This window comes from Diadema antillarum, unplaced genomic scaffold (genome assembly GCF_040938485.1).
Source record: "Diadema antillarum isolate AM-2024a unplaced genomic scaffold, OU_Dant_1.0 scf00000002, whole genome shotgun sequence".
NCBI lineage: Eukaryota > Metazoa > Echinodermata > Echinoidea > Diadematoida > Diadematidae > Diadema > Diadema antillarum.
Genome location: NW_027270891.1, coordinates 1,640,460 through 1,666,020, shown reverse-complemented (window position 1 = coordinate 1,666,020; position 25,561 = coordinate 1,640,460). Strand labels below are relative to the sequence as shown.

The following is a 25,561-nucleotide window of genomic DNA, read 5'->3' as shown; positions in this document are numbered from 1 at the left end:
CTCTTGAAAAAAGTCTCAGTGTCGTGCAGGTTAGATGAGATCTATGAATAACATCCGGGTCATTTTTCTTTGCCCGTCTTGGCTCTAATATTAGCCTGTCACGTTGAATTTGATATATTTACTGATTGTCATGTATACTATTCATAAGTGTTATTTCCTTCATCTTATTTTTTTCCATCTTAACTTCTGTCCCACCCCGTCGTACTATTTGTTTAGTTGCTCAGACAGAACTATGTATATGTTGTTAAGGAATAATGCGATTACTTTGCTTGAACAATAAAACTTAGTTATGGTTTTCGCTGTGTTAAGTCTACTTTCTATCTTTTGTTTGCTTGTTTGGTTAACCTATTTTCAATGAGGTCCTTATCGGCCGGTACTTTGAAATGCTAAGAGACAAATTCCACTCCATTGCAGACCCACGAGAGGTGGACTTGATTCTGTAATCATTTGACAATATCTTGAAAGTGATCATCTAAACAAACAGAAAGTGCCCCCCCCCCCCCCATCCCTATAGGCGAATGTTCGAAGGAGGGAATTCCCCCGACTGGTTGTGGGCGTGGCTCCATTACCGCACCATGAGTTCTCGCAGCACCGAAGCCACGCTGGTATCCCCGATGAGGTGGTGGTAGAAAAGGTTCTCGAAGACCGCGGCGCTGAAGCCTCGCACACCGGGCAGCAGGAGCAGCATGTGGGAGAGACGCAAAGGATCATCCGGGTACTTGAGCGTTTCGTACTCCATGAGGGCCGTGTGCACTTTCTCGCTAGCCTTCTCCACAGCTCTGCTGTCCTTCAACGAGTGAAGATCTGCAGTGTACGAGACGAACGAATGTAAGATTACAGTCATTTCTATATCAGCTTGAACTCAGATGTACACACTGAAATATTTCCAAATAGGAAACAACTGTATTGGTTGGCAGGGGGGGGGGGGGGGGGGTGACTGTGGTATGGTGGATAAGACTTGGCTTTCAAATGACGGGACTAGATTCAAATCTCGCCAACTGCTTACGTTGAATGAGGCTACCGTGGCTAAATAGAACCATCATAACACACTAGCTAAAGTGAATAGATACATAGCCTACTATGTATACGCAAATTACATATATTTGATGAGGTGAATTGCACATACTCCGGCGTGGTGTGGTTTTCCATATCGTTCAGGATAATTGCGGCAACATCAACATAGGTTAAGACTGGACATGAGTCTCTTAGGGCACTGACATGTACATTGTACCAACTATATGTTCAAGGACTCTACTCAGCAATGGAAGAAATGAAGTATTTTACAGCTTGTCTAATATTATCATAGAATATGTGTGCAAGGTATATCCATGACTATGGTGGATTTAAGGAATAGTGTCATTGAGAGTAACTCATGACCACAGCACTCGATGGTTTTACCTGAATTCAGGAGCAGCAGGATCCTGAGTACTGCGTATTCTTTGGAGTCCAGCTGCATTTGGCGCAGCTTGGAGAGGGTAAACCTGAGCTGCTCAACAGTTCTCATGGTAGGGATCCCAAAGTCACTCCCCCTCCTCAACGGGTGCGCGTAGGTCTGCGTGACACCACCTGTCTTGCCAAAGACATCCCCTTGGAACTGTTCGCCAGTTGTACAGAGTGGAGAATATGACTGCACGTAACTACTCTGTTGTTGGGGTAGATGGTGCATGTAGTCGCGTATTGCGGCATACACTACGGTGAAATCGAACTTGTTCTGCGCCATGTACAGAATGACGATGTCCTTCCAAGCTGAGCACACGAGTAATTGTCTGTCATGGACGTTGTTGATGTTGGCTGGGCTTGTGTGCCCGTGACCAAACTCTGCACATTTTGTCAGCCATCTCGCTAAGTCCATGTCCATACCACACGTCGGGTCGCGCACCAATTTCACGCTGTCGCTACACGGACAGGTACACCTCTGGGGCACGTAGGGCTGCGTCGGCAGCGGTGTCGTTGCGGTTTCATGCTCCGTCGACGACGTCGAGTCGGATGCCGATGACGGCGCTGAATTGCTGGCTTCGAATAGGAGAGCTGTTAGCGGCGACGGTCGCTGGAGTGCTGGAGATGGGTTGCTGTTGACGTCTTGATCAGTCAAGCCCACTCGGCTCCACGGGCAGCTTCGCCGGTGAGGATTGAAGGGTAGCTCGCCTACCTTCATGCTGTCTGACGAGGATGTGATCTGAGTGAAGTGAAAAAAAAGTACGCAGATAATGAGTTTATTAAACATTGCCAAATTTACACCATCTCTTTTGACACAAGCCATAACAAGAACAACAACGACAACAACAATGAAATATATCTGTGATGTTATGGTTCTTGACACGTACGCGGGCGACACTAGCTAGGTTCGAATCCGAATAATAATGCAGATTCATAGAAATGACTCATCATCATTATTATCACTACCAAAATAATCATTCAAGAAACGACACAAAATAGAGCGTGTTCAGACTGGATGCACGATGGAGCAGCTGACATTTTGGAAGTTTGTTCGCTCAGAATTTAGGAGAAATACACAGCCCTGTTTCAGAAAGAGGTATACAGATAGATAAATACAGATAGATAGATGGAGAGGGAGAGAGGAAACATTGTTAAAGTTCATTGGCCTACAAACACCTTCTGCTGGAGGACAGCGAATCTGATCAATTTAGATAATTCAAACCTAAGGAGCGTCGACACATGATCACCTGCGCGAGACATTATATGGAGAGGGGGGGGGGGGTACTTACGGAATCTACGGAACGAGATTTAGGAGGGTACTATCAGATTCATGCCCGCCTTTGGATTGGTCACAAAGAAGCCTACCTGTGGATTTTTAAGGGTTACGGAAACTATCATTCTACTTTCCCTAGACTGTATGAAATACTGATTCATGACACCTTTTTTTTTTACTTTGTATGCTTTTGGTTTTGTTTTACTTGCCAAAGCAATATGTTCGATGTTTCCATCAGGTAGTTTACGGTATGAAGAAGATAGCAAGCCTATCAGTTGAATGACTGTGGCGTACAAAAATAAAAGGCAACAGAAATCAACAGAATCACGAGATTTCAAAATTGGAAACTGTTGAAGAACCGCAACGCCAACACAAAAACAAACTACGACAACAACACCAAAGTGAGCTCCGTGAGGTGAATCTCTATGACTTGTGGCAGCGGGCCAGAAAAGGCTAAAAATAGAGTCAAAAGCTTCCTAGAGACGCACGGAAGTCTTTCGAAAAAACATGAATACACATAACCTGTGCAGTTGTGGTGAAATCGCCGGTAGAATTACTTTCACCTCTCTGTCGATCATCAAAACACACTTGCAAGCTGAAAGATGCGGCATGTAGTGGTGGCCCACTGAACGCGTTGTTATTATTTACGCACCCCGTTCACGTGTACCATACCCACGTGAATGGCCTTTCTTTCGCGCTACGGTGAACAGGGTCAAACTTTTCAGAACGCGTTACGTAATCAGTTTCAATCGATGAAACCATCGTGTTAATCAGATCAACTCGTTGACGTAGTGTACATGGAAAAAGACGCCAGCACCACTCAGTTTTCCCCCTTTTAGCTATGAGCAGAAGCCAAACACATCTTTCGGGATATGCCTTGCCTCACTAATGAAATAGATGGCGCTTGATGCGTTGGTTTCTTTTGTAAAGCACGTTACAGTCATAATTTCATATCAATCATTAAAACTGTAAAACATATATGAGTACAGTATTTGCTGCTATTTCAAACAGTGTAAAATGACGTCTACAAACACACATGCAAATCCTTACACTCATATCTACGGTCCGAAATATGAAAGTTAAAGATTTATGAAGACTTTAAAGAAATGCCCACCAGAGTTTCTTTTTTTTTTAGGCATAATATGTATTTTTGCATCTTTATTTTGGCAAGATCACTAGCCTTTTTCAAATGGTAAGGCTAGATTAGCAGGTCAAGATGCTCTGGTTTCAATGAACACTTCAAATCAAAATAAGGTTTTCAAATCTTGAAGATATAGGATTAAACTGCAGATGAATTAAAATAGACAAAAGAAGGTAACCCCAGCGTCTATTGAATGGATACTGTATTGTGAATGTTCGAAAACGTTCCTCGTCGTAGGAGTACACCTTCTTTTACCATACATACAAACAATGTGTATCAAATGCGTGGATGTGTTTATTATTTTAAAGATAGGGCCTATATGATAGAAAGCACGGATTTACGCTAAGTATCATGCATACCGTATTTATAAAGTTATACTCAAGCTCACTTATCAGACACATCTTCACAAACACTATTGGAAGGAGGGACCACCTCCTTGCACATGATACACTTCATCAACAGCACACATTCACACACACACCACCACCACCACCACGGCCTATAGACCAATAATGACTCGTTCTTGTCTGATATCCTTCATGATCACGTTCAGAAAGAGCAAACGATGCAAACTCCTTCCAAGGAATAGAAATATGATGACTTTAGTAAGAGATTCGCGTTACTTTCTAATGACTGTGGCAACGCAGCACGAAATAAAAGAACGCGCCCAGCCAAGCCATCTGGCGCGCGCCAAGATTTGTTCGTTTTCGAGGTAGAGGCAGGATATTGCAATTATGCGCTACCATTACTTTCTTGCTTTCCTACTGCTCATTCTGCTTAATTTCTTTATTTTTAGTTGTTGTTTTTTTTTTTCTGAAAGATCTGCCCAACATCAGGCCGCAACATGAAACCGTGTGTGAGAAGGGTAGTAAGCAGCGACCTTCGATGGAACGCTGTTCGATTGAGTGATCCGCCAACTGGTAACCAAACGATTCTCACGCTTACTTGGCCACTAAGTACAGTCTCCCTGGATCCATCGCTGTGGCGTCGCCAGTGCGCGCGGCGTGCGACCCGGCGCTGAAGGGCAATCGACGCGGATTTGAACGGCGACAGCAGGGGCTGTGAATACCACGCAGAGAGGAGCGCAGCGCCAGAGATGATGGTATTACCAAGAGGAGAGATGGAGTGGGGACGTCTCAGCGGGCAGCGGACTTCTGACGAGGCTAGTGCGCATGTCTCCCCACAGGGTGCCATGGTTACGACAAAAGGCATCATTTCAAAGTAATGTTTCATACTTCTCTTTCCCCTTCATCTCTTTCCCCTCAAAGGACCGAAACACAGAAACTAAGAGCAGAAAGATATTCAGCCAGAGAAAAGGTGGACGTAACTTGCAACCATGCCAATCACTTTAGCCTGCTAGAACAGGCACGATTGTCCAACAAAGACCACCATACAAGAAAGTAACGACAAACTTCTTGCAAGGCTGCGGCAAGTTTCTCTTGCCGAGACTAGACATTGTCACTGCTAATATAGTTAGCAAAGTTAATTAAAAAACCGTCCAGAGGAGTCACGTGGAAAGAGTGCCATGCATTGAAGAATAATGCTTCCGGGCCGGCTATAAAAAAAAATAAAACAACAACAACAAACAAACAAACACATACAAAGAAAATCAAAGCATAAACAAGTAAAAAAAATCAACAACAACAAAACAAAAACGAATACAAAGGACGACCGATAGATTACCTCAGGATAAGAGGATCGTTGCTGATAGTTGGATTTTCCTTTCAAATGTCTGATTTTCTTAGAGAACGAAGCGTCGTGAAATGCCCAAATTTTGGGGGCAGTACTTCTGATAATTTTGTAACGTTAAAGTTATCCTTTTGTATCACGGATGAATAACTATGGACAATATACAAAATATAGATAATGAATTGAAGATATGCCATTACTTCCCCAAGGCACAGCAAGAAGTCAGATATACTGTTAAGGTCTCTTGTATCGATTCTCCTGATATTGAGAGAGTGACACGTGTAAGGCTGCTGCTAATCATACAACGTAGATGTATATTGGTCTGCATATATTTTTCTATGTGATGTATCCTCCATGTTATATCATGAATACTAGATGAGTACTCAGTATCAGGGAAAGTGGACTATGGCTTATCTTTTTATGGTAATATTTGAGTGTGTGTTTCATGTACTTGTGAGTTTGTTTGAGTGCGTGTTATACCATGGTTTCATCTGACGCTAATCCTTCCGTTCCTTTCTCACACTATCATAGTATCAACGTGTAACAGAATATTATATCGTGTATTGTGTATAAAGTTCACGTCTCCGTATAGTACCTCCATGCCAAAGGTACGCAGACTTTACACAGTGTTGGAGCTCTTATGTCCCCGAGTTGGTGTAAGTACATGTATAGGTTACCTTATAGTGTATACGCTTTTGAGACTAGGAGAATGACGCCGAGGTTGATGTGTTTGACAGACCATTAGGTCCACGCTAAACCCTTCAACCTCGATTTGATTCCTCATTCCTCTGACACGATTCCTGTTTCTCGCGATCAGACAAACCGTGCCCCATCCTCTCTCATGGCTTGTCGTCACCATTGCTATCGTTCAGTGGCCCCTCGATGATAAGATATCACATGAAAACATGTTAACTGTCCTATGTGTGTGTGTGGGGGGGGGGGGGGGGGGTGGGTGGGTGGGTGAATACTGTGTCGTTTAATCATTGGCGCCGATGTCACTCTTCAATATAAGAAAATGCTCAAAATAGCCCGATGTAGCAACTATACACACGCGCCGATTTACAACAGACCGCAACAAAACTACTACACAAGTGAGTGTGTCTCGCAAGGTTGCCACTAAACACGAGTGAATACCGGAATAAGTTGGTAAATGTTATCACAGCACTCTGTCGAGTGATAGCAAAAAAAAAAAAAAAGAAGAAGAATGTTCTTAAAATGGTATCAAGTTTCTCAGTCGTGCACAAGTCTCATCCTCTCACTTTAGTATCGATCAATGTGCCGAAATATTTCACCAGGCTCCTTGGTTTCTTTTAAGTGGTGAAATGAGTCATGATAAGTAAGGCGCTCGATATCATGGGTCTGGGTCCATGTCGATATCGAAGTGTTCGTGTGGGAAAGGCCAGGGATGATTACGTAATACCGTCTAGACTGCTTCAGGATACCCGGTGAAGTGATCTCTTCCCCATGATCTACATCTAGTCAGATCAGAGAAGCAGAGATGGACCGAAAGGAAACCAAAAGAGTGGCGCCTCAAAGCCCGGATGACCAGAGCTATCTGAGTGCACCTCGGACCTCCGAGTGGTTTCCAAGGTCCTGCTGTTCCGTCTCACAACCAACATTATCTCGTTCATGTACTGCTACGCGCTTCGTCTCGGAAGAATTATAAATCGACAGAGTAAAACCAAAAGCACTGATTTCGTATTCAGTGAGCTAATCAAATTCTGCGCCTGAGTGACATGACATACCATGTGTTTGGTTCCCGTCAACGAAAAGAAATTCGTCGTTAAAAAGCTCATATCAGAGGTAGTTGTCCATTAATATCTTCACAATAATATCCCAGTCGGAAAGTTGCAAGCGTAACTTATTTATCATGGCCTATGATGAATCACGATATTTTATTACAGATGACAAATTGAACTCTAATTGTCGTAACGAGGGTCAAACCTGGGTTAGGTTAGGAAGCCCCATCAACACAATGTTCCATTTTAATTACCACTATCGACGTTGCTAAATCATGTTACGTAACACTTCATACTTCATTAATTTTTCAGGGAGCACATTCCGAGGATGACATGGCGGGGTCCATGGTGCATGACTGTCCATTCTCCCCGTCCTTGTAGCAAACTAGAGCGTGTCAGAGGGTCTAATAACCTGGCCTTCTCAACAACTTCAAAGAAGTAAACCGATTCTATTAATTGTGGCGCCTTGCATTCCATTACGGCTTACGAATGTCTCCATCGTTGCTGGGGCCTTATCTTTAGGTGGAAACTATCGACCAAAACATGAAGTTTCCATTTTCTCTCCACAAGTCAGCAAGAGATGATTTTATTGCTACATCTACTTTGATTTACTGTGGTGAAAAATATAATCGTTTCGTAAAAAACCTGAAACACCAAAACTCTAAAGCTAATTACCGGACTATTTTATGTGCGATTTTAATAAATCCTCAATCGTAATGTTTGAGTTTACTCTATAAAGTCTATCGATGCAAAATAGCTGAACACGAAATAGCAAGTCACTTAAAAGAGTGCTTCTAATACGTTCAGATAATCAAATGGTAATTTGACTTTTATATCATTTTGGATCCTTCTTTGCCTTCTTTCTTGACAAATGGCAAAAAGTTAACCAGAACACTGGAAAAGGTTTTAAAAAATGGCAACATTAATTCATCTTTGAGTAGAAAATTCTGCCGCAGAAGACAGTGACAGTGATTTTCTCACTACTACTGTTGCCCAAGGATGATTCTTTCAGGCACAAGGTATAACCCGTGTGTAACTCATAAATTGAAATTAACCCTTTCTGTGCCAGGAATGGTATGGGATTTTTGTGCCATACAGCATTCATGGCATAAAAAAGGTTAATCATAGTGAAGCCGCGGCGACACTCTCCGTACAATACGTAACAAAGAATCCCGAACTCAGCAGCTATTAACCTTTGTCTAGACTTCTCGGGGTGATATTGCACGTTTGGGTGCAACATTCTTTTATAGAACACGTTCATTTCCCGACTAGCAATGTGGCGCCACTGCTTGTGTTCGATATGACGCGGGTCACGCACTGTGAGAACACGCTGCGAATGACTCCGTCGTCACCCGTGCGTAGACACGCAGACATCCATTGTCACAAACACACATTTTATCGCCTAATCCCAATATTCGATGATTATACCCTATTGTACAAATAGCGACGACCTGTGAACGCACTGTCAGCCACGTACGTGTTTACGGAAGTGAGAATGAAAGGGACAATTTCTAATCCAGTTTACTGTTTCGACCATTTTCATTCGACCCGACTTCCACGCTGGAGAGAGAGGGAGAGAGAAGGAGACACAAAGAAAGAGATAGAAAGAGAAGAAAGAAGATAGTGTGTGTGTGTGTGCAAGTGTTGTAGTTAAGCGGTGTTGCAAGGGAAGGGAGAAGGAACATGGACCGTAATGATGTTGTTAGTTGGGTAATCAACCACAATACCGTCTGCAAATATCACACGGATGACGGCTGTTCCAGCAGGCCGTCAGTATGAGATATGGTTTCTTGTTATTTCTCGCTGCTGTTGTCGTTGTTGTTACTAAAACATCACACCAAACTTGTGTATGAGATCTATCTGAAAGGTTAGCTATCCTATTGCTGTCACTTTCTATAACCATGAGCGTGTTTCTACTGAGAGCACCTCACATCCCTGGCATCGCCACGAATTTTGTCCAACGCAGCACCTCGTATTTTACGACCACTCGAGCTGTTTCTTCTGAGCGATAAAATACGAGGTGATGCAAAGGTGACGTGCAAATGCGGCGATTCCGGAAGTCAGGTACTTTTAAGTCACAGATTTGGGTCACGCGCGCGCGATCCGAACCCTGCCTGCTTTGCTACAACTGCGTCGGCTATTTTTTGATTTGCCATTTCTCTTCGTCTTCCCATCCAATATACCCCGAACTAACATACTGGTATCCTGCCACTGACTGATGAGAAATCTTTTGAGATCGAGGGTCCAGTTGAGATTTTCTCAAGGCTGCGACATACTATAGTGTGGTACTCTCGCGATTCGAGACAATATAAAATGAAATAACGCGGTGTAAAATCAAGTAATTGATGAGGGCTTAGTAATGCAATAAGTTAGGCGAACAATAGACGATGAATGCCACAATTCACATGTAACGTAACGTATAGGGCCTATAACACATACACAAGCGAGTTGGTACAAACAAAGCATGATGCGAACACGGTCGCTGTGTGTACACACGTGTCGAAGGAGTGTGTGCGATGAACCGATTGAAAAGCGCGGGGAGAAATTCTAGACGTCCGAACACCACGAATTTCGCTACCCGGTGTGTTTCTACTGAGAATCGTCCTTCGCGTCACCACGCATCGACCACCTCAATAGATGGACGACGGAGCACCTCGCATCAGCCGGCATCGGCCACTACCCGATCTGTTTCTACTGAGGAAAAATTCGAGGTGTCACCACGCATCGGCCGGTATCGGCCGGCATCGGCCGGTATCACCACACATCGGCTGACATCACCTCGAATTGTCGTCGCTCAGTAGAAACACGCTCCATGTCCATCAGTTAGTGATATCCAGGGGCCGCTTTTCCCCCTCACCCATCGTACATCCCATTTACTTAGTTACGAGTTCGTGGCTGGATCTAACGACCGTAATCATCTCTGATAGTCCTTTAGTCGTTCTTTACATCAAGCTTCTACCCTCTGACCACCACCTAACACGAAACACGAGCTTAAGATTGTATAAAAAGCCACACAAGTATAACGGTGGTACCCTGTATTTTGTGTTCAGCACATCAAAATGAACGTATTTGCATGTATTCATCAACGCCTGAAAGTCTACTCAAAACGTCTGAAGATGAGTCTAATGTATCCCCCACTGAGGTCAGTGCTAATGGCGCTGTCCTCATACTGCCTCATCATTGCTCGTTGCATTCATGGGCACACCTTCGGTGTCCTCGTGAATCGAGGTCATCATCAGCATCAACGTCGAGGTCGCAGCCTCCATTCGAACAATGACTTCAGGACAACACGCCATGGAAGTCAGAATCAAAATCATACGCACATCCACCTGCTTCTACTTGACAAACCCATCGGGAACCGGTGTTGGTGTACCAGGTAGGCCTACCTATATTTATACATCTTGGTAGAGAAGAGCGTCATTGACAACATCTCCGGATAGTAAAGAACACAAGCACCTTAAACGGGCTCGAGCCCGTAGTCTTGAAAACATCTTCACGTCTAGGACAGACAGGCAGAGCTGGGGATTATTACATTATGTAATGCCAAGAAGTATTTCGTAGGTAATTTTTGTGTTTGCTTTTGACTAACATACAATGCAGATGTGAGCTGACTTCTCACTAACACCAAAACAGATAAAGATACAAAATAAAAACAAACGTTATAAGTTAATGTGCTTTAAGCTGGAAACGACGGGAGTAAAACTCCGTTGGTACCAACTCACCCATAATAAGAAACTTTGTATGGGAAAGGAATGTAGCGGTAGAGGAAAAGGAAGGTCCCTGTCCTACACAGACTACACTTGAATGGTAAAACCATGTGAAATGGGCGCCTGTGGTGCCACGCCCCCGGAATTAGTACCAGGTCAATGTCCTTATGACACACGTGACTGAGTTCAACACCTGCCATGTTAAGTCACCTGACTATTCATTTCAAGGACAGCGCGTTCATACATTTCATCTATTCCTCGAGTTTAGCAGGTAACGCAATAAACGTTGATCAACTTGATGCAATTAAACTGTTAATGTTATCTATTCACCAAACAACCAAGAATGCACTTTACTTTGGAAACATCTGTGCTTTCAATGGGCTGTTTTCTGTAGAAGGGTTCAAGTGCTAATGGGACTATTCTTCCAGACAACAGCTAAAATAAAAGTGGTTGATATGTATGGAGAATAGGCTCTTGCTCCATTGTATGTGATCCATGTGGCGTGTGATAATATGCCAAGTTGTGCGATAAATTAGTTTCTCTCGAAGCACATATCATTTTCCAAACATATCCAGTATTAAAAAAAAATAAAAAAAATAAAAACAAACGTTTGCCTTGCTCTAATTCCATGTGGGGTCTTATTAGATATCCAAGGAAGTGGCTAAAAACGGCCGCAAAATGTTTTTTTTCTCTTTTCTTAAACACTTGTTAAATGCTCACAATGGTCGGCGAGGTTTTATGATCATAATAATCCGTATGGGCGTCATATACGAGTACTTTGTAGTCATCAATTTGGTATCGCTTTCTTTCGATTTCAGGACTTGTCCTAATTATCGTTGTAACATGTTAATGTAGTGAACCCTTTGAGTAGGTATGCAACTTCTGGTGGATAGCTCAAATTGAACCACAGTAAACTACACTGGGGAAGTTCTGTATGTAAAGCTCTATGTAAATTCATATGACAATAATGAAATGATAACTAGTAATGCCACCGCAATGTCTGGTTAATAGCTTCTACAGCTGTTCTATGTGATAGTCGACATTGCGTAATCAACAAAACGGAAACAGCCGCGACAGACTGACAGAGAAAAATGATGACGAAACTAAACAGCACTTGATAATTCCGTCATCTGACCAAAGAAAGACCTTCGTGACTTACCGTCACGTTACGAGAGGAATATTCTTGTCACTACGTACGGTAAGAGTTAAGATATCCACATCGTGCACGTGACATTGCAAATCATTTTAACCCACTCACCGCTTCGCAATACTGTTTCCTACCTTTCAGCAATATCGTCGCCCGCGGCAAATAAGAAGTGTTAATCAGTGCTCCTCGGAGGTGTGAGATGTTTGAGAAGGAAGACGATAGCGAAGAAAAGCAGAACCTCCGGATATCGGGACGGCGAGAAATGCAAAGAAATGATCGGAGACAACAAACGGCATCTTTCCTGTCATCTAGGTCAACAAGACCACACCTATCAGGATGCCAACCTCATGAATATTCATGTTCTCCCACGGCGTCGTTATCTCGTGGGAGATTGCGCATCCTGAAGCTGGATGAAAAGAGGTTCGTTTCCTAGGTTACGCCATCATTTCCACTCACGTGATGGGACTACCAATCCCCAGTATACGGGGAATGTCATAAAGGTATTATAACGATAACAACAACAATCTACGAAATTCCGACAGATTTTCGAGGGAGATAAACACTCGATCTTCAGAGACCAAATTACCATTTACGTCTTTAGCCTGATTTCCTCCGAGATAAGCAATTTGCATAATATTTGCATGCAAGTTATGTCCAATCAGAGCTTCGAAACTGAATTGTACAAGATCAGCATATGAGTAGTTCTATCAATCTTAAGCCTACGTATTGTAGTTCACGGTCAAACATGGAATAACCGATGATTTTTAGTTATCGTCCATTTGTGGGCACAACAGAGATGCAGACATAAGTTACTATGTCTATGTAGACTTTCCGTGTACAAACTTTTGAAATCGTCTTGATTTTGTTTATATTTACACCCTCTTTTAAGATAAGCGCGCAGTCTTTCATCATCTGCTTTCAGTGACGTATCGCTGGACATCAAAATACAACACACATACATGATGACACATGAGTATTCCAGCTAATGATGGTGCATATCTTATATCTTACCTATAGATATAAAAATGAACCAATAGAATATTGTTTACCACCAAGGTTCAAGCATAAAATTTGGTGTGTTGTAGTTTTCCTGGTAGCTGCGATTCAGTTGCCCCTAGACCGAGGGGAGCACGTGTTTAGGCCTATCGAAAACCTCTGAAAGCAACTGAAATGTGCCTGCATTTCAAAACTTTCTGGGAATCGGTGGAAACAAACAGGAAACTCCAGAAAGTAGAACGGCTCGCTGTTACCATGCTTTTTGGTAGCTCCATGCTGTTACCTAGACAAAGTCCAAAGCACCGTTAATCGATTCAACACTCAAATTGTCTGTAATGTGCGCAGATTTGGGCGATTCCAATCTGATTAAGGGGCGTGATTTCCGATGCACCGTTTGGTGACGTGGGTGAAAGTGCTGAATTCGGGGTAACATGTGACATTGGTCGAAGTGACGCATGGCAGCCATCCGTGATATTGTTAGCTTTGGTTAATGCGCTAAATTAGAAGATCGGCGCAAGTGGTAGAGTGCAAAAAGTACATCCCGATGGCCAGGCCGTGTGATCGCTGCAGTGTCGATGAACTTTTCAGAATCAAACGTGTAGTGTCGTCACAATGCTGTAAATTCAAGGTCGCACTATCCTCACTGCACTGCCCGCCACTGCTCGCGTGGCGGCAAGCACTCGCCTCCCTGCCTTGTTTGCTCTGCGTTCGGAGGTAATATCATTGTCGACATCTCTGAAGCAACAAAAAAAAAAACAAACAAAACAAAACAAAACCCAAACGTACACACATACCTCTCTGGACTTTTTAAAACGCGTAAATACAGGTATTGTGCAGAGGTATAGGAAGGGAATGATGAACACTAAACACAGGAATGAAAATACGCTACAAGTACAATAGTTCGTATAACAATGCATAGATATATAAATAGATAAGTGAATGGATAGAATAAGACACATATAGTAACTAAAAAAAAAACAGAGAGAGATAGAGAGAGAAAAAAAAATGTGGAGTCACAACAACAGAATCAAAGACGAACAAACAGATAGACAAAGACAGAGAACATTCGATCAGAGCTAAACAAGCACCGCGTTCCCCAGTCTCAGCGGTAACGAGTTTTCCAATCGTCTGGGAAAAACCGAATAAAAGGAAAATATATTCAACACTCTCGTAGCTCATCAAATGGCCATTCGCGCGATTAAACCTCACTGCGCTCTCGGAAATAACTCGGGAGATATTCGCAGTACACCCGGGAGGTCGCAATGCATGACGGGAAAAGTCAAGTCACTTTTGGAAATATGATTGACTAGCATAAATTATCTTTACCACGATTCAACAGAGGCTACAACCATGAACGAAAGAGAAGGTAACGCAAGTGCGCAGTATGTAAAAAGTCACCGGAGCGGATATGGAAATCGTTAATCCGTTTTTGTGTTTTCCTAGTTACTGCACTCCTAACGTATTCTGCTTCGTTACTCGCCGAGAAAAAAAAAGGAAGTGTGTGAAGGGTCTATGATCTGATGTCGGCTCAAATTAAGAATCGTGTATTGCACTTTTTGCTTTTTGAGTAGGGGTGACAGATTCTCGACATGACACTCCGGTGAACAAATAAAAAGAGAAAGAGAGAGAGAGAGAGAGAGAGAGAGAGAGAACGAAATCAGCAATGCTTCGAACTACTGACTGCAGGGAGGTTATTTCTAAAATTAGATTTGAAGAAATATAAGATATTAATCAACCATGCTCATATTGATCATACTGGCCGAACGGTCAGGAGCTCGTACTTGACAGTGAAATAAAAAATACTTGATTAAAGCCGATTTCATTCCAGACATATTCAAATGATATGGCTTCAAAGTGCATTGCGCTTCGTTCATTCATATTGTTTGGTCATAAAGAAGAAGACGAGGAAGAATAAGAAAAGAAGAAGAAGAAGAAGAAGAAGAGGAGGAGGAGGAGGAGGAGGAAAGAGAAGACAAAAACTTGGTACAATTGCACCACATGAAGTTATATCCGGGGGATGATTGCAGGTATAGGGGTCACAAAAAGTGTTAACTACAATGAAAACATTAAAAAGGGACTGTATCAATTGTTATCATAATGATTATACCTTGAGGTGTACACATTCAAATTTATGAAATTGTTGCGTCGGGTTGTCTTTATTGCATCCATTTAAAACGTCGATGTAAGGCAATGTGTTAATCAGTTGCAAGGGGAACACATTGCTTTAAAACCAGAATGTGTTGCGTTTCACCAGCCCATGAATGATGCATGACTGTGAGGAAATTAATGAGAGGAATTTTCGCACGGACATCAATGACCCAGTGACGTTTTAACGATCTGAACAGGTTGTCCAGTTGCACTTAATATTTTCACGAATAGCTTCCTTTTCGGTTTTCATTCAATGTACCTTTCCTGTAGGTTTAAGAGGGGAAATTTTGCCTTTATATAAGATAATTTGACTAATATTACACATGTATTGACATTGTTGTACGGCAATAACAAGCTGATTTTTTTTTGTGTGTGTGTGTATTTATATTCTGTTTATTTCGGACTTAATACACGTTTTTTTAATGATTTTTATGATCGCAACATCAGTGGGAGTATACACAATAACGAGACACGAGGGACTGTTGGTGTGAGTGTATTTTTATTTCGTTTATGTTATCGATTCGATTTCAGCTAATTGTCTGTCACGTTGCCACTCTAAATAAGAGCTCTGTGCGAAAGAAAACAAGAACACGCAGTGGATTTGGGCTACTTTGTCACGTGACTTCCCTTTCCTTATGGTCCCTTTGTCTCGCATGGCATCGGACGAGAGAAAAGATCCAGTCACTGGGTCACAGCAACGAAGATTTAATACCCCCCGAGACCTGGGAATCTTCTACCAGTTCGTCCAACATTGTTTCTGCAGGGATTAATGTCATGTTTAACTTTCATTCTCTGAGGCGATCCACACTTCCTCTTCCTCGAAAAAAGTCGGCATATCATTTTTGTTTGGCTCAAACTTTCGCGTTTTAATTACGCTATCCAGGCAAGAGGCCTAGCCACTCGCAGGAAGTTCCGCGTTGCGCGTGACCTCAACTCGCACTTTTGCCTCGAAAGCGCTGCGGGTTAGTGGTTCATAGTTCAAAAAGGGCCATAAACTGGTTTTTATTATTCCTGAATCATGCATGATGTTCGGTCTTAGTTTTGCTTTTGGTCGTGGATTTCACGCTTCCCAGCTATAGGCAATCAATTTTCGAGATGATGTGAGGTGATAAAATCTTTTTTGTCGATGCCGCCGTTCTCAAAATTGCGACACATTTCTCGCAAACCCTAATGTTTAATACCTGTTTCCACGCAAGATTGCACGGACAGGGGAAAGCATGTCACACTCCATCGGCTAGATACAGTTCGTTACTTGGCCTTTTGAGAGGTGGGCAAATAAAATATACAGAAACGTGGACTGAACTGTCGTTGTTTTTTTTTTCATCATTCATGACCAACGGTGCTTGTATTTGATGCGATTGTCTACTGTGAAGCCAGTGTTCTCTTATGCGCAGCGTTGATGCCGAAGCCTTTTAATTCCACGATTCAGTCAATGTATGTTTTATCTACACATATCATATTCCACTGAAAAGTGCAAAGAAATAAAATGACAATAAAATGAGTGTGGGTGAGTGTTATACCAGCAAGTCGACCGGGGTTGGGCGGGGCATTCCACGGGCCACTGCTCGAACGGCGCGCTGATCTATTTTGTCTCATCTAGTATTTACAGGCTGCTATTATATACCTCATGTGTAGAGTGGAGAGTGGGCGACGGCTGTTGTGCAACTGTGTGGAAGCAGCTGTATGGTGCACTTGTACTTTTTGCGGTTTTTTCCTATTTATTTATTTTATGGCGGTAACTGCTGACGCCCATTAATTTATTAACCAGTATGGCAGGAACGGGATGTTCATAACGTACATACAGAGACGGGACAGGTAGACAGGAATTAGTGTCACTCTTTCAAGATGAATATCAAAATGCTTTGAAATACAGGCAAAGCAAAAAAAAAAAAAAAAAAAAAAAATGGGAATCCCTACTCAGCTTCCCTTTATAACGAAACAGACAGTCACGACAGTGACATGAATTTCCCGAAAGAGCAGCAAGCGAAGAATGAGACAGCGTGTAATTGAGCAGAGGCAATTTGATCAAAGAGTACGAGATAAAATATAGAAAAACTAGTGCCAACTGTTACTTATATTGTTCATCATTTTGTTCATCTCAGGTGAAGAAAAGCAAAGCGTGTAACACATAGCACCAGCAATAGGTGTATGGACCTATATGGCAGCCACCTAATTGATAATATGTCTTATACACTTATTCAACTGTCAACAAACGAGCAGACAACAAACAACACAAACATACATACACACACACATGCACACCACACGCACAACGCTCTGGAGAGGTCCTCACAGGCCTATGTTACCTGTCTACGAATGGAGCTACACCTTTAACCCTTCCCGTGCCAGGAACTTTGGACACTGTGTACAACGCTATGAGCTCTTTTGAGCCAATCAGGACTCAAAGCACACAAACGATTAACAATCATGGCATGCGTTACACGTTTGCATTACTGAACTATAGTAATTCACACCGATGACGCTAAACACCAACTTGCGCGCCTGCGCGAATGCACAGTTGTAATGTTTGGCGGTCCAGTGACTGATTGATCAAAGAGTGATGCCCATGATTAGTAGCAAAAGAACCGTAGAATAAATTTATGATGCGTCCCCCCTACTCCCTTCGAAAAAGAAAAAGGACATCGCACTAAAGTTGCAGAAAACAATAGATAATTAGCCGGAAAACCTATTAATTGTCTGCAATGTGGCGTGCAGCAGACCTCTGAAAACCTCTGTATCGTTCGCAAGAACACTCCCCACGAAGGGATCAGATGGTGTTCTTCATGAAGTCCTCTCCGTGACCGCGGATGATAGCCCCTCAAAAGAGGGGTATATGGCTAGCTTGCTAAAGCAGCCCTTACGGGAAACAAAGACAGAGGGTGTCTCGACTATCTTCGAGGAAGTGAAGAATGAAAGTATGGCCGACAATCAACGACAGTTTGATGGTTTCTTTTCTTGAGATGCGTAATAATCACAAAAACATGAGTTGGTGGGAGTGCCGATCGCGCTCTGTCGATCCAGGGCGAACCCCTATGATGACATTATATCGGCTACTTGATCAATCTGCGCAGCTGTTTTCCCCCCTTCTGTATTTATAGCCTCACCTGTCATCGAGGAACACGCCAGAGTAATCTTCTGTTGATTTTTAGATAAAATCTAAATATAGGCTCTTCAGACAACATGATATTATTCAAACAGTCTTCTCTGTGTAGACCTCTAAATTTAGATTCTTGAAGAGCTTTTAAAGTGCATTTTGTTGCTCTTTTTCACGTCGGTTGTGTGATCAGTCGAGTTCTCTGCACCTGTATAGTTACAGAAGTGTCCAGCTCTTTGTTTGTAATACCTCTGCTCTGAGCCCGTGCAGAGAAACACTTTGATGTAGATTTGGAGATAGGAGCAGGTAGAACGGCAGGCGTTTGAGGTCTGCTCGCGCAAGGTCGGAGCTCCCTTCACACCAGGGCTCCATTCACACTACAATTTCATTCACACCACAACTCCCTTCAAATTAGTTCGTATTCTGTGGGCAGATGATGAGCAGGTCCTTGCATATTATAATTTCAGAAGGGAGTGTGAGAAATAGATACACAGATAGATGGAGAAAGAGAGGGGGAGAGAGAGACAGTATATCATGGGGCGTCTAAGTGATGACGTCACAGTTTTTCGTATAGCTTGGGATGGAACCAGGTGCGCGCATTAACACTAGGGCCAGGTGAGGTCGTTTCGAACCAGTTTCCATAGCGATGAATGGTTATGACATCACACTTGGTATCTATGGGGGTTGGGTGATAAAAGGAGTGTCAAAGTTGGAAGGAAAACTTTAATATCTAAAAAAAAAAGCCAGTTTCTCTTTTCCCTTGTGACATCACGACGAGCTATAGTAATACCTGCACCCTCTCCACTCAGAATGACCTATAGGTTAATTCAAGAAGATAGCTAAAGATGGGGGAGAAAGTGACACGTTGGGTGACAAGTGCAAACGGATAGATTTCCGAGGTCAGGCGTTTGAACACAAAAGGACAGTCCGACAAGGAAAGAACTCGTCCATACAAAATACGGCGATATCCTGCTCAGAGGCCTTAGAATAGCATTCAATATGAAGGTTAGATTCATGAGTTAATACTTGAAATATCAACACAGCTTGAAACACTCAGCAGTAGTCCATTGATGTCCAGCACTGACTGGTCAATAAGAGCAGTACTGCGCTGGCGCTCCTCCTCCTCTTGCTCATCGAGGGAGTCAAAAGAGTATCGATCAATTTTCTATCCAAATGAGCCTTCGCCTGTCTCCAAAGGTGATAGCACCCCCTTGAGATGTTCGTCAACTACCAGAACTCACGGAATGAAACTGAAAACGGAATACATTGCAGACAAGAGAGAGCGAGAGAGACGCGGAGTGTGAAAAGGATGGTTTAATAATAAAGTTCATTTGCACTTTACCACGCGTTTCCTATTTTCCGCCAACATTACTTCTATCACTTTCTTTCAAGACGGCGGGGAATTTTGCTTATCTCACACATCGGCAAAACGAGAACGTGCATGATTCGCTCTCCCCACAGATATTGCCGAGCGTCAAAGCGATGATATGAACTTTTCAGCCATGAAGTAAATATTTCATCTCCGTAAGTGTTTTTATTGAAGTCCACTCTTATACCGACAGAAATTCCTTTTCTGGCGAGCTGTTCTCACTGACGATGCCAACGATGTGTGCTGCCAGAGTTAATGCGCTTTAAGGTTTACAACGTGTAAGAGAGATACGTGGACAGATATGGAATATTATATATAGATTCTTAGGACAGATAGAAGGATTGCAGAATGTGTAGTGGAAGAGAAAGATAAAGATAGAGAAAGGCAAAATAGACATAGATGGGAAATGCAAGACACCTGAAAAGACGTTGATAGAAAGGGAGAAAGCAACGAAGTGTGAATACATGTGTTTGCAGGATTTTTGTACTTGGCCACTGAAATGAACACATGGTTAGGCAATTTCAAAATGTATGATTAAATTAGGTGAATGCAAATTTCAACTGATGAATGTTGGAGTGTTGACATAATTCGAATTTGTCGCAACTCAAAACAACGGCAAGTTAAGATGAGACAAGACCAAAGTAATCCATCAGACGTGAGATGTGAAAGAGTGGATTATTTTGCCAACGAACATGACAACCAACCCTGGTTTCATGCTCACTCATATCGAGCCGTCTTACCACGAGTTGCATCTCCGTCAGAGACAGGGTGACACAGTGTCATCTTCAAAAAATAACACTCTTGACCTAATTACCACTCGTAAAAAGACAAACGAGAGCGGATCATATAACTTTCGGTGTCGCAGTACGTATAGTTTCATACATGATAAATCGCCCTACGTGACAACTCGAAAGCGAGAGCGCCATAACTTCAAGAACGTATCATCTCCTTGTATGTAGAAACAGGACATTGTCAGCGGTATAAATAGACAACGCAGACGAGACAAGGAAGATAATAAGTTCACATTGTAAAGTCTACCGCAATGTGTTGATGACGTTGAAATCTACGCTTGTAAATGTTACAACTAACCTAGGGTGGCAAAAGAAAACTCTTGGTATAACAAAAGCCTGCACAGCTTGTATCAGCTTTCGAGAGGCGCACTGTTCTCCGATAGTTCGTAGTGCAGGGATCGAATCGTGTGGGAGAGGGAACGCACAGAATCATAACAACATCGTCACCCCCTGATTTGCACTTTTTGTCTTAACACTGGCTAATTCTTTCCAATGTACTATCTCGGTAAATAGCTCAATTGATTGATAAATAAATGCATGAGAGCACAACCTCGTGAAGTTCAGGTAAACTTGCCGCATGACTACATGTCGGGGGAGCGGCGAAGGCCAGCGCACCTTGGGGACGTGGCCTGAAACAATCGTATCGAATAGTCACGATAAAACCGGGACCTTGTCGGCAAGGTGATTCACAAACCACTATCCAGATAACATTACGTTCCGTTTTACAGGTCGTTAACTGGGTACTATTCAGTCACATACGCAGACACATAAATACATCTGTACAAACATACACACACGTACACACAAACACATAAAACACACATACACACACATTCGCCTGGTGGTTGTTTTGCTAACACAGTGTTGGTGCATTGCACGCATTTATGACATGGATTTAAAAGTATACGGTAACGATATTATCTCAACTTAAGATCGAGGGGGGGGGGGGTGGTGAACATAATCCTAAGATACGTTCACATAGCAAGAATCCTCAGCAGCAAAAACAAAAGCACTCTGAGACAGAACATCACTTTTCCATGAGTGACATGGAAGCATGATAGATATATCAATATACCTCAAATCAAACGGAGACTACCCTTGCCAATTTACGAAAACTGTCTCTTCTAATAAAGCCGACTGGATAATGGTTTAAAGCTTATACCTGCTGTCTCGTCTCGGTCGCAAAAAACCCCAATACAATACAAAACAAACAAAAAATATGTTCCTTTTGAACCAATTTCATCACATTTTGAATTTTCGCCTTACATGTGATTGACTGAGGTTACACAAATTTTCCTCCAGAAATTACTATGAAAAAATCCTTAGAAAGATGGTGAAAAGAAAACTTAGAAAAACGAATATCCATTAAAAGTAATTGTTAACTTATGTCGATCAGCTATCTATATTAAATCAGAGCAGCTAATGTAATGTATTAAACGTAACAGCAGTATGATAATAGTAATTCTCACCCCTAACGTGCTTGCCGCAAAGCAGCCCCGTTCAGCAGGTCTGATGGTTGTTTATTCCACACCTTGAATTAACTAATAAAAATATCAATGAATACTATGATGTATATGTTTTGTTTTTTCATCGTGGAGGATATACTCACATATACATTGCACACACACATACACACATATTCTCTCTCTCTTTCTTTCTCTTTCTCTCCTCGACTCAATTCAGTGGGATCACAGTAGAATTAACTCGCTCTTGCAAAGTGCATTGACCTCTACCTGGTTGCTACGCTGGCAATGCCGGAGGTTCACGGTTAATTAATTCAATTCTAAATCTCAGTCATTAAGCTGTTAACGTATTGTTCAAGACTCACACACACACACACACACCCATGTAAACTCATTTGCGCGCCAGTCGAAAGCTGCTGGTGGATACCGTGTAATGGAAATGGGTGATGAGATATGCATAGAGGATGAAGGCAGTATAGGTATACTGAAGTAATGTGCATGAGCAGCCATTGTCAACCTGTTAAGTAAGTACACGGTTCACTGAGTGGGTAAGGGGATAATGGTCGTCTAAAGAAGTGTGCGAGAGAGAGAGAGAAATAGAGATAGACAGAAGGATGGAGACAGATAGACAGACAGATAGATAGATAGAGAGAGAGAGAGATAGATATAGATAGATGTATGGATAGATAGATAGATAGATAGATGGATAGATAGATGGATAGATAGATAGATAGATAGATAGATAGAGGAGGAGTTAGAGGTAGAAAAGGAGAGAGAAAGGAGCTGAGCGAGTTGATGTACAGTGGTGGAAAATAGGAATAACTTGTCGTCGAAAGATTAGGAATGTACGCTACAGATTTGCTATTATTCGTTGGGTACGCATTATGGTGGTGGTGTTAGCCAAGTATGTTACAACAGGTGAGGTCACGTCGCTGGTTACAACAATTCGAAAGTTAAAAAGTTTCCGGCTGCGGTGAAGAAGGTAGGGTCTTTGACTCTCCTCTAGCATTTACATTGCCACAAAAATAGTTCCTTGACAAATAGTAACAACAATCCGAGCTTGATTCGTATTTCCGTCAACCATCGAGATGGTATGTTCGTAACGCAGGCATCGTCACGTGACTATGATTACGTCACGGGGAGTGTCCGACTAACCCCTGTTTGACCAAGGAGCTTTAACTCCCTAGTTCGACTGGGAATTTCATGTGTCAAGGTATGCCCAAACAGCCGTTCTACAGTGCCACCATATGGCAAAATGATACGCAGATCATGTACCGGATTGATATCGAGATTATACGTACGTATGTCCGTTACCATTAACAAAACCTCGTCATTGCATATAAACAATCGATAAAAAGAAAAAAAAATGAGAAACTGAGTCCGCGCATGTATAATAAAATGTCGAACTGCTGTTCGGGATGTCACTGTATGTATAAAATAACGATGTCGTTGGCCAAGAGTATTAAATCAGTGAGTCTGAATGGTCATTGTGCCTCTTCGATCGTCAACAAAAATTGTAAACTTGTGTTTGCCAGACAAAAGTAAGAACAAATTAATGAATTTTTGCGTCGCGTTGTTTTTCATCGCAACTGATTAAAAAATCGCTTTTCATCGACGTAAATAAACCGTGAATTAATCAGTGCTTGGTCGCTGCATGCTACAAGCATCAGAACCAGTACTGCCTGTCGGACGGAAGCTCGGTGATCCAGTGGATACGACTACTGTCCGGTGATCAGAATATCGTCGGTTCGAATCCCCAGAGACTATAATATGCCCGTTATGTTTTATCAATATCATGGCTGCTACACTAAGTCTATAACACTGATCAATCAGTGCATATTTACGTCGACGTAGGGCAATTTTTTTTTTTTGTCGATCAGTTGCAAAAAGTAAGAACAAGGCTGCCGAATTACACGTTGTACGATTATATTGAAACGTGCATTTTGCTTTTCCTGGTCGGGGGTGGGGGGGGGGGGGGATCAGCGTGTGTCAAACGTCCCCTGCGGAAATGGTAGTCCCCAACCCACGGGGGGAACGGCTGAGAAGGACTTCACCGCTGGGACCGCACCACACTCCAGCTTTCACGCCGCGCGCCACGCAGGCGAAAGTCCAAACGACCTTTTCCTCTTATTAAGAGAGAGAGAGAGAGAGAGAAGGGGGGGGGGGGGGGGGGGGGGTTGGAGAACAATCATTCTTCCGACGACTATATTCACACCACTTGCTGTGCCGAAACTTTAGAATTCTTGCTCAGTCTGGAAAATAGTTAAAGGACAAATGCCTTTTCGTTATGACGAGTTTAGAAAACATAAACAACAATACAACAACAAAACCACATAACTACATGTACATGGATTTTTGTAATGCGCTCACATTACCATGATTAAATGATCGATATGGCATATTTTATCTTGTCCCAAAAGATCTTCAGGTTTCAGCTAACAAGGAGTGAAAACCCAAAAGGTATAGTTGAGATTTTCCTTCTTTTGTTGTACTTAACATAAAGCAAGTTATTACAGTGTCAGTGAACTATAACATCAGTGGTCTGATGGTGGTATAAAAATATGGTATGTACATGCGATGATCTTTGAAGTTGGCCAGTTCGTGTATGATTGATACTGACATTTTTTTTCTAACATTTACAGACCCAACTGCTCACTTCCCCGAAAGACCACAAATGACGTCACTAGTTTGAGATTCCCACCAATGTTTTCTTTTCTTTTTGGAAAGTTGTTATTACCATAAATTCTGCTCGTTGTTTGACAACATAACGGGCACAAATTTTAAAGTTTTAACAAAGTTTTAAACATCTAGGAAAAGATGACAATCAACATTCATCATCGCAGGGTGTGAAAACGACCCTCGGCCAGCTCTGACCTTATGTTTTCTTCTTGCTGTTGTGTTTGTTGGCTACGACATGAAGAACCTAGCCTGGTATTGCAATTACATTGAACTGTGTCGGTAATGATAGGCACGTTAATTTCACACGATTTTAAACTCTCATCTTCTTTTGCGTCAAAAAAGAGCCCAAAACAGGGGCAATCACAGCGGGCCTAAACTCGCTTGGGGAACCCCACTCGCAGGACACTGATAAATAGCATGGGTGGAAAAAGTCCAGTCGACCTTTTACGCCTCGTAGAGAGAGGGAGACGCCGTTTTGTACATATGTTAACACCGCTGAGCTAATAGACAGAAAAGTACGTCCAACTAATCGCCGTGTTAAAGGCCGAATCGGACCTACGCGCAGCTGTGGGGGATGTTCGATGGTGATTCATCGGGCAATGGAAAGATGAAATTTGAACGCATCATGTCTAACCTATCAGCTATAATAAAAGACATCTTATACTTAGTAGCTCCATGTGATTGTCAATTCGTTGTAAAAGCGTCCTCAACATTTATAATTTACACCGTGTTTTTTTTTTCCAGATAGAAACTGCGCATTTGAGGCAGCCATTACTGTAACTTGTATCGAGTAACAAACGGTAGGTTATCACAATCTGCTTGTTACCCTCTTCATTTCTTTGAAGTTGATTACAATTTACGATTATGATTATTTAGCTGACTAATAGA

General features: G+C 42.4%; 1 protein-coding gene across 1 annotated transcript in view; it reads right to left on the bottom strand.

Annotated features, from left to right (window-relative positions):
- Positions 1–500: 500 nt before the first annotated feature.
- The window catches only part of LOC139732184 (uncharacterized), a 33,958-nt gene continuing 8,897 nt past the window's right edge, over positions 501–25,561 (bottom strand). Inside the window, exons 2-3 of the mRNA XM_071643094.1 lie at positions 1,399–2,176; positions 501–804 (exon numbers count right to left, since the gene is read on the bottom strand). Of these exons, the coding sequence (XP_071499195.1) occupies positions 566–804; positions 1,399–2,155 (996 nt within the window). The 5' untranslated portion in view covers positions 2,156–2,176 and the 3' untranslated portion in view covers positions 501–565. The remainder of the gene's footprint in view (positions 805–1,398; positions 2,177–25,561) is intronic.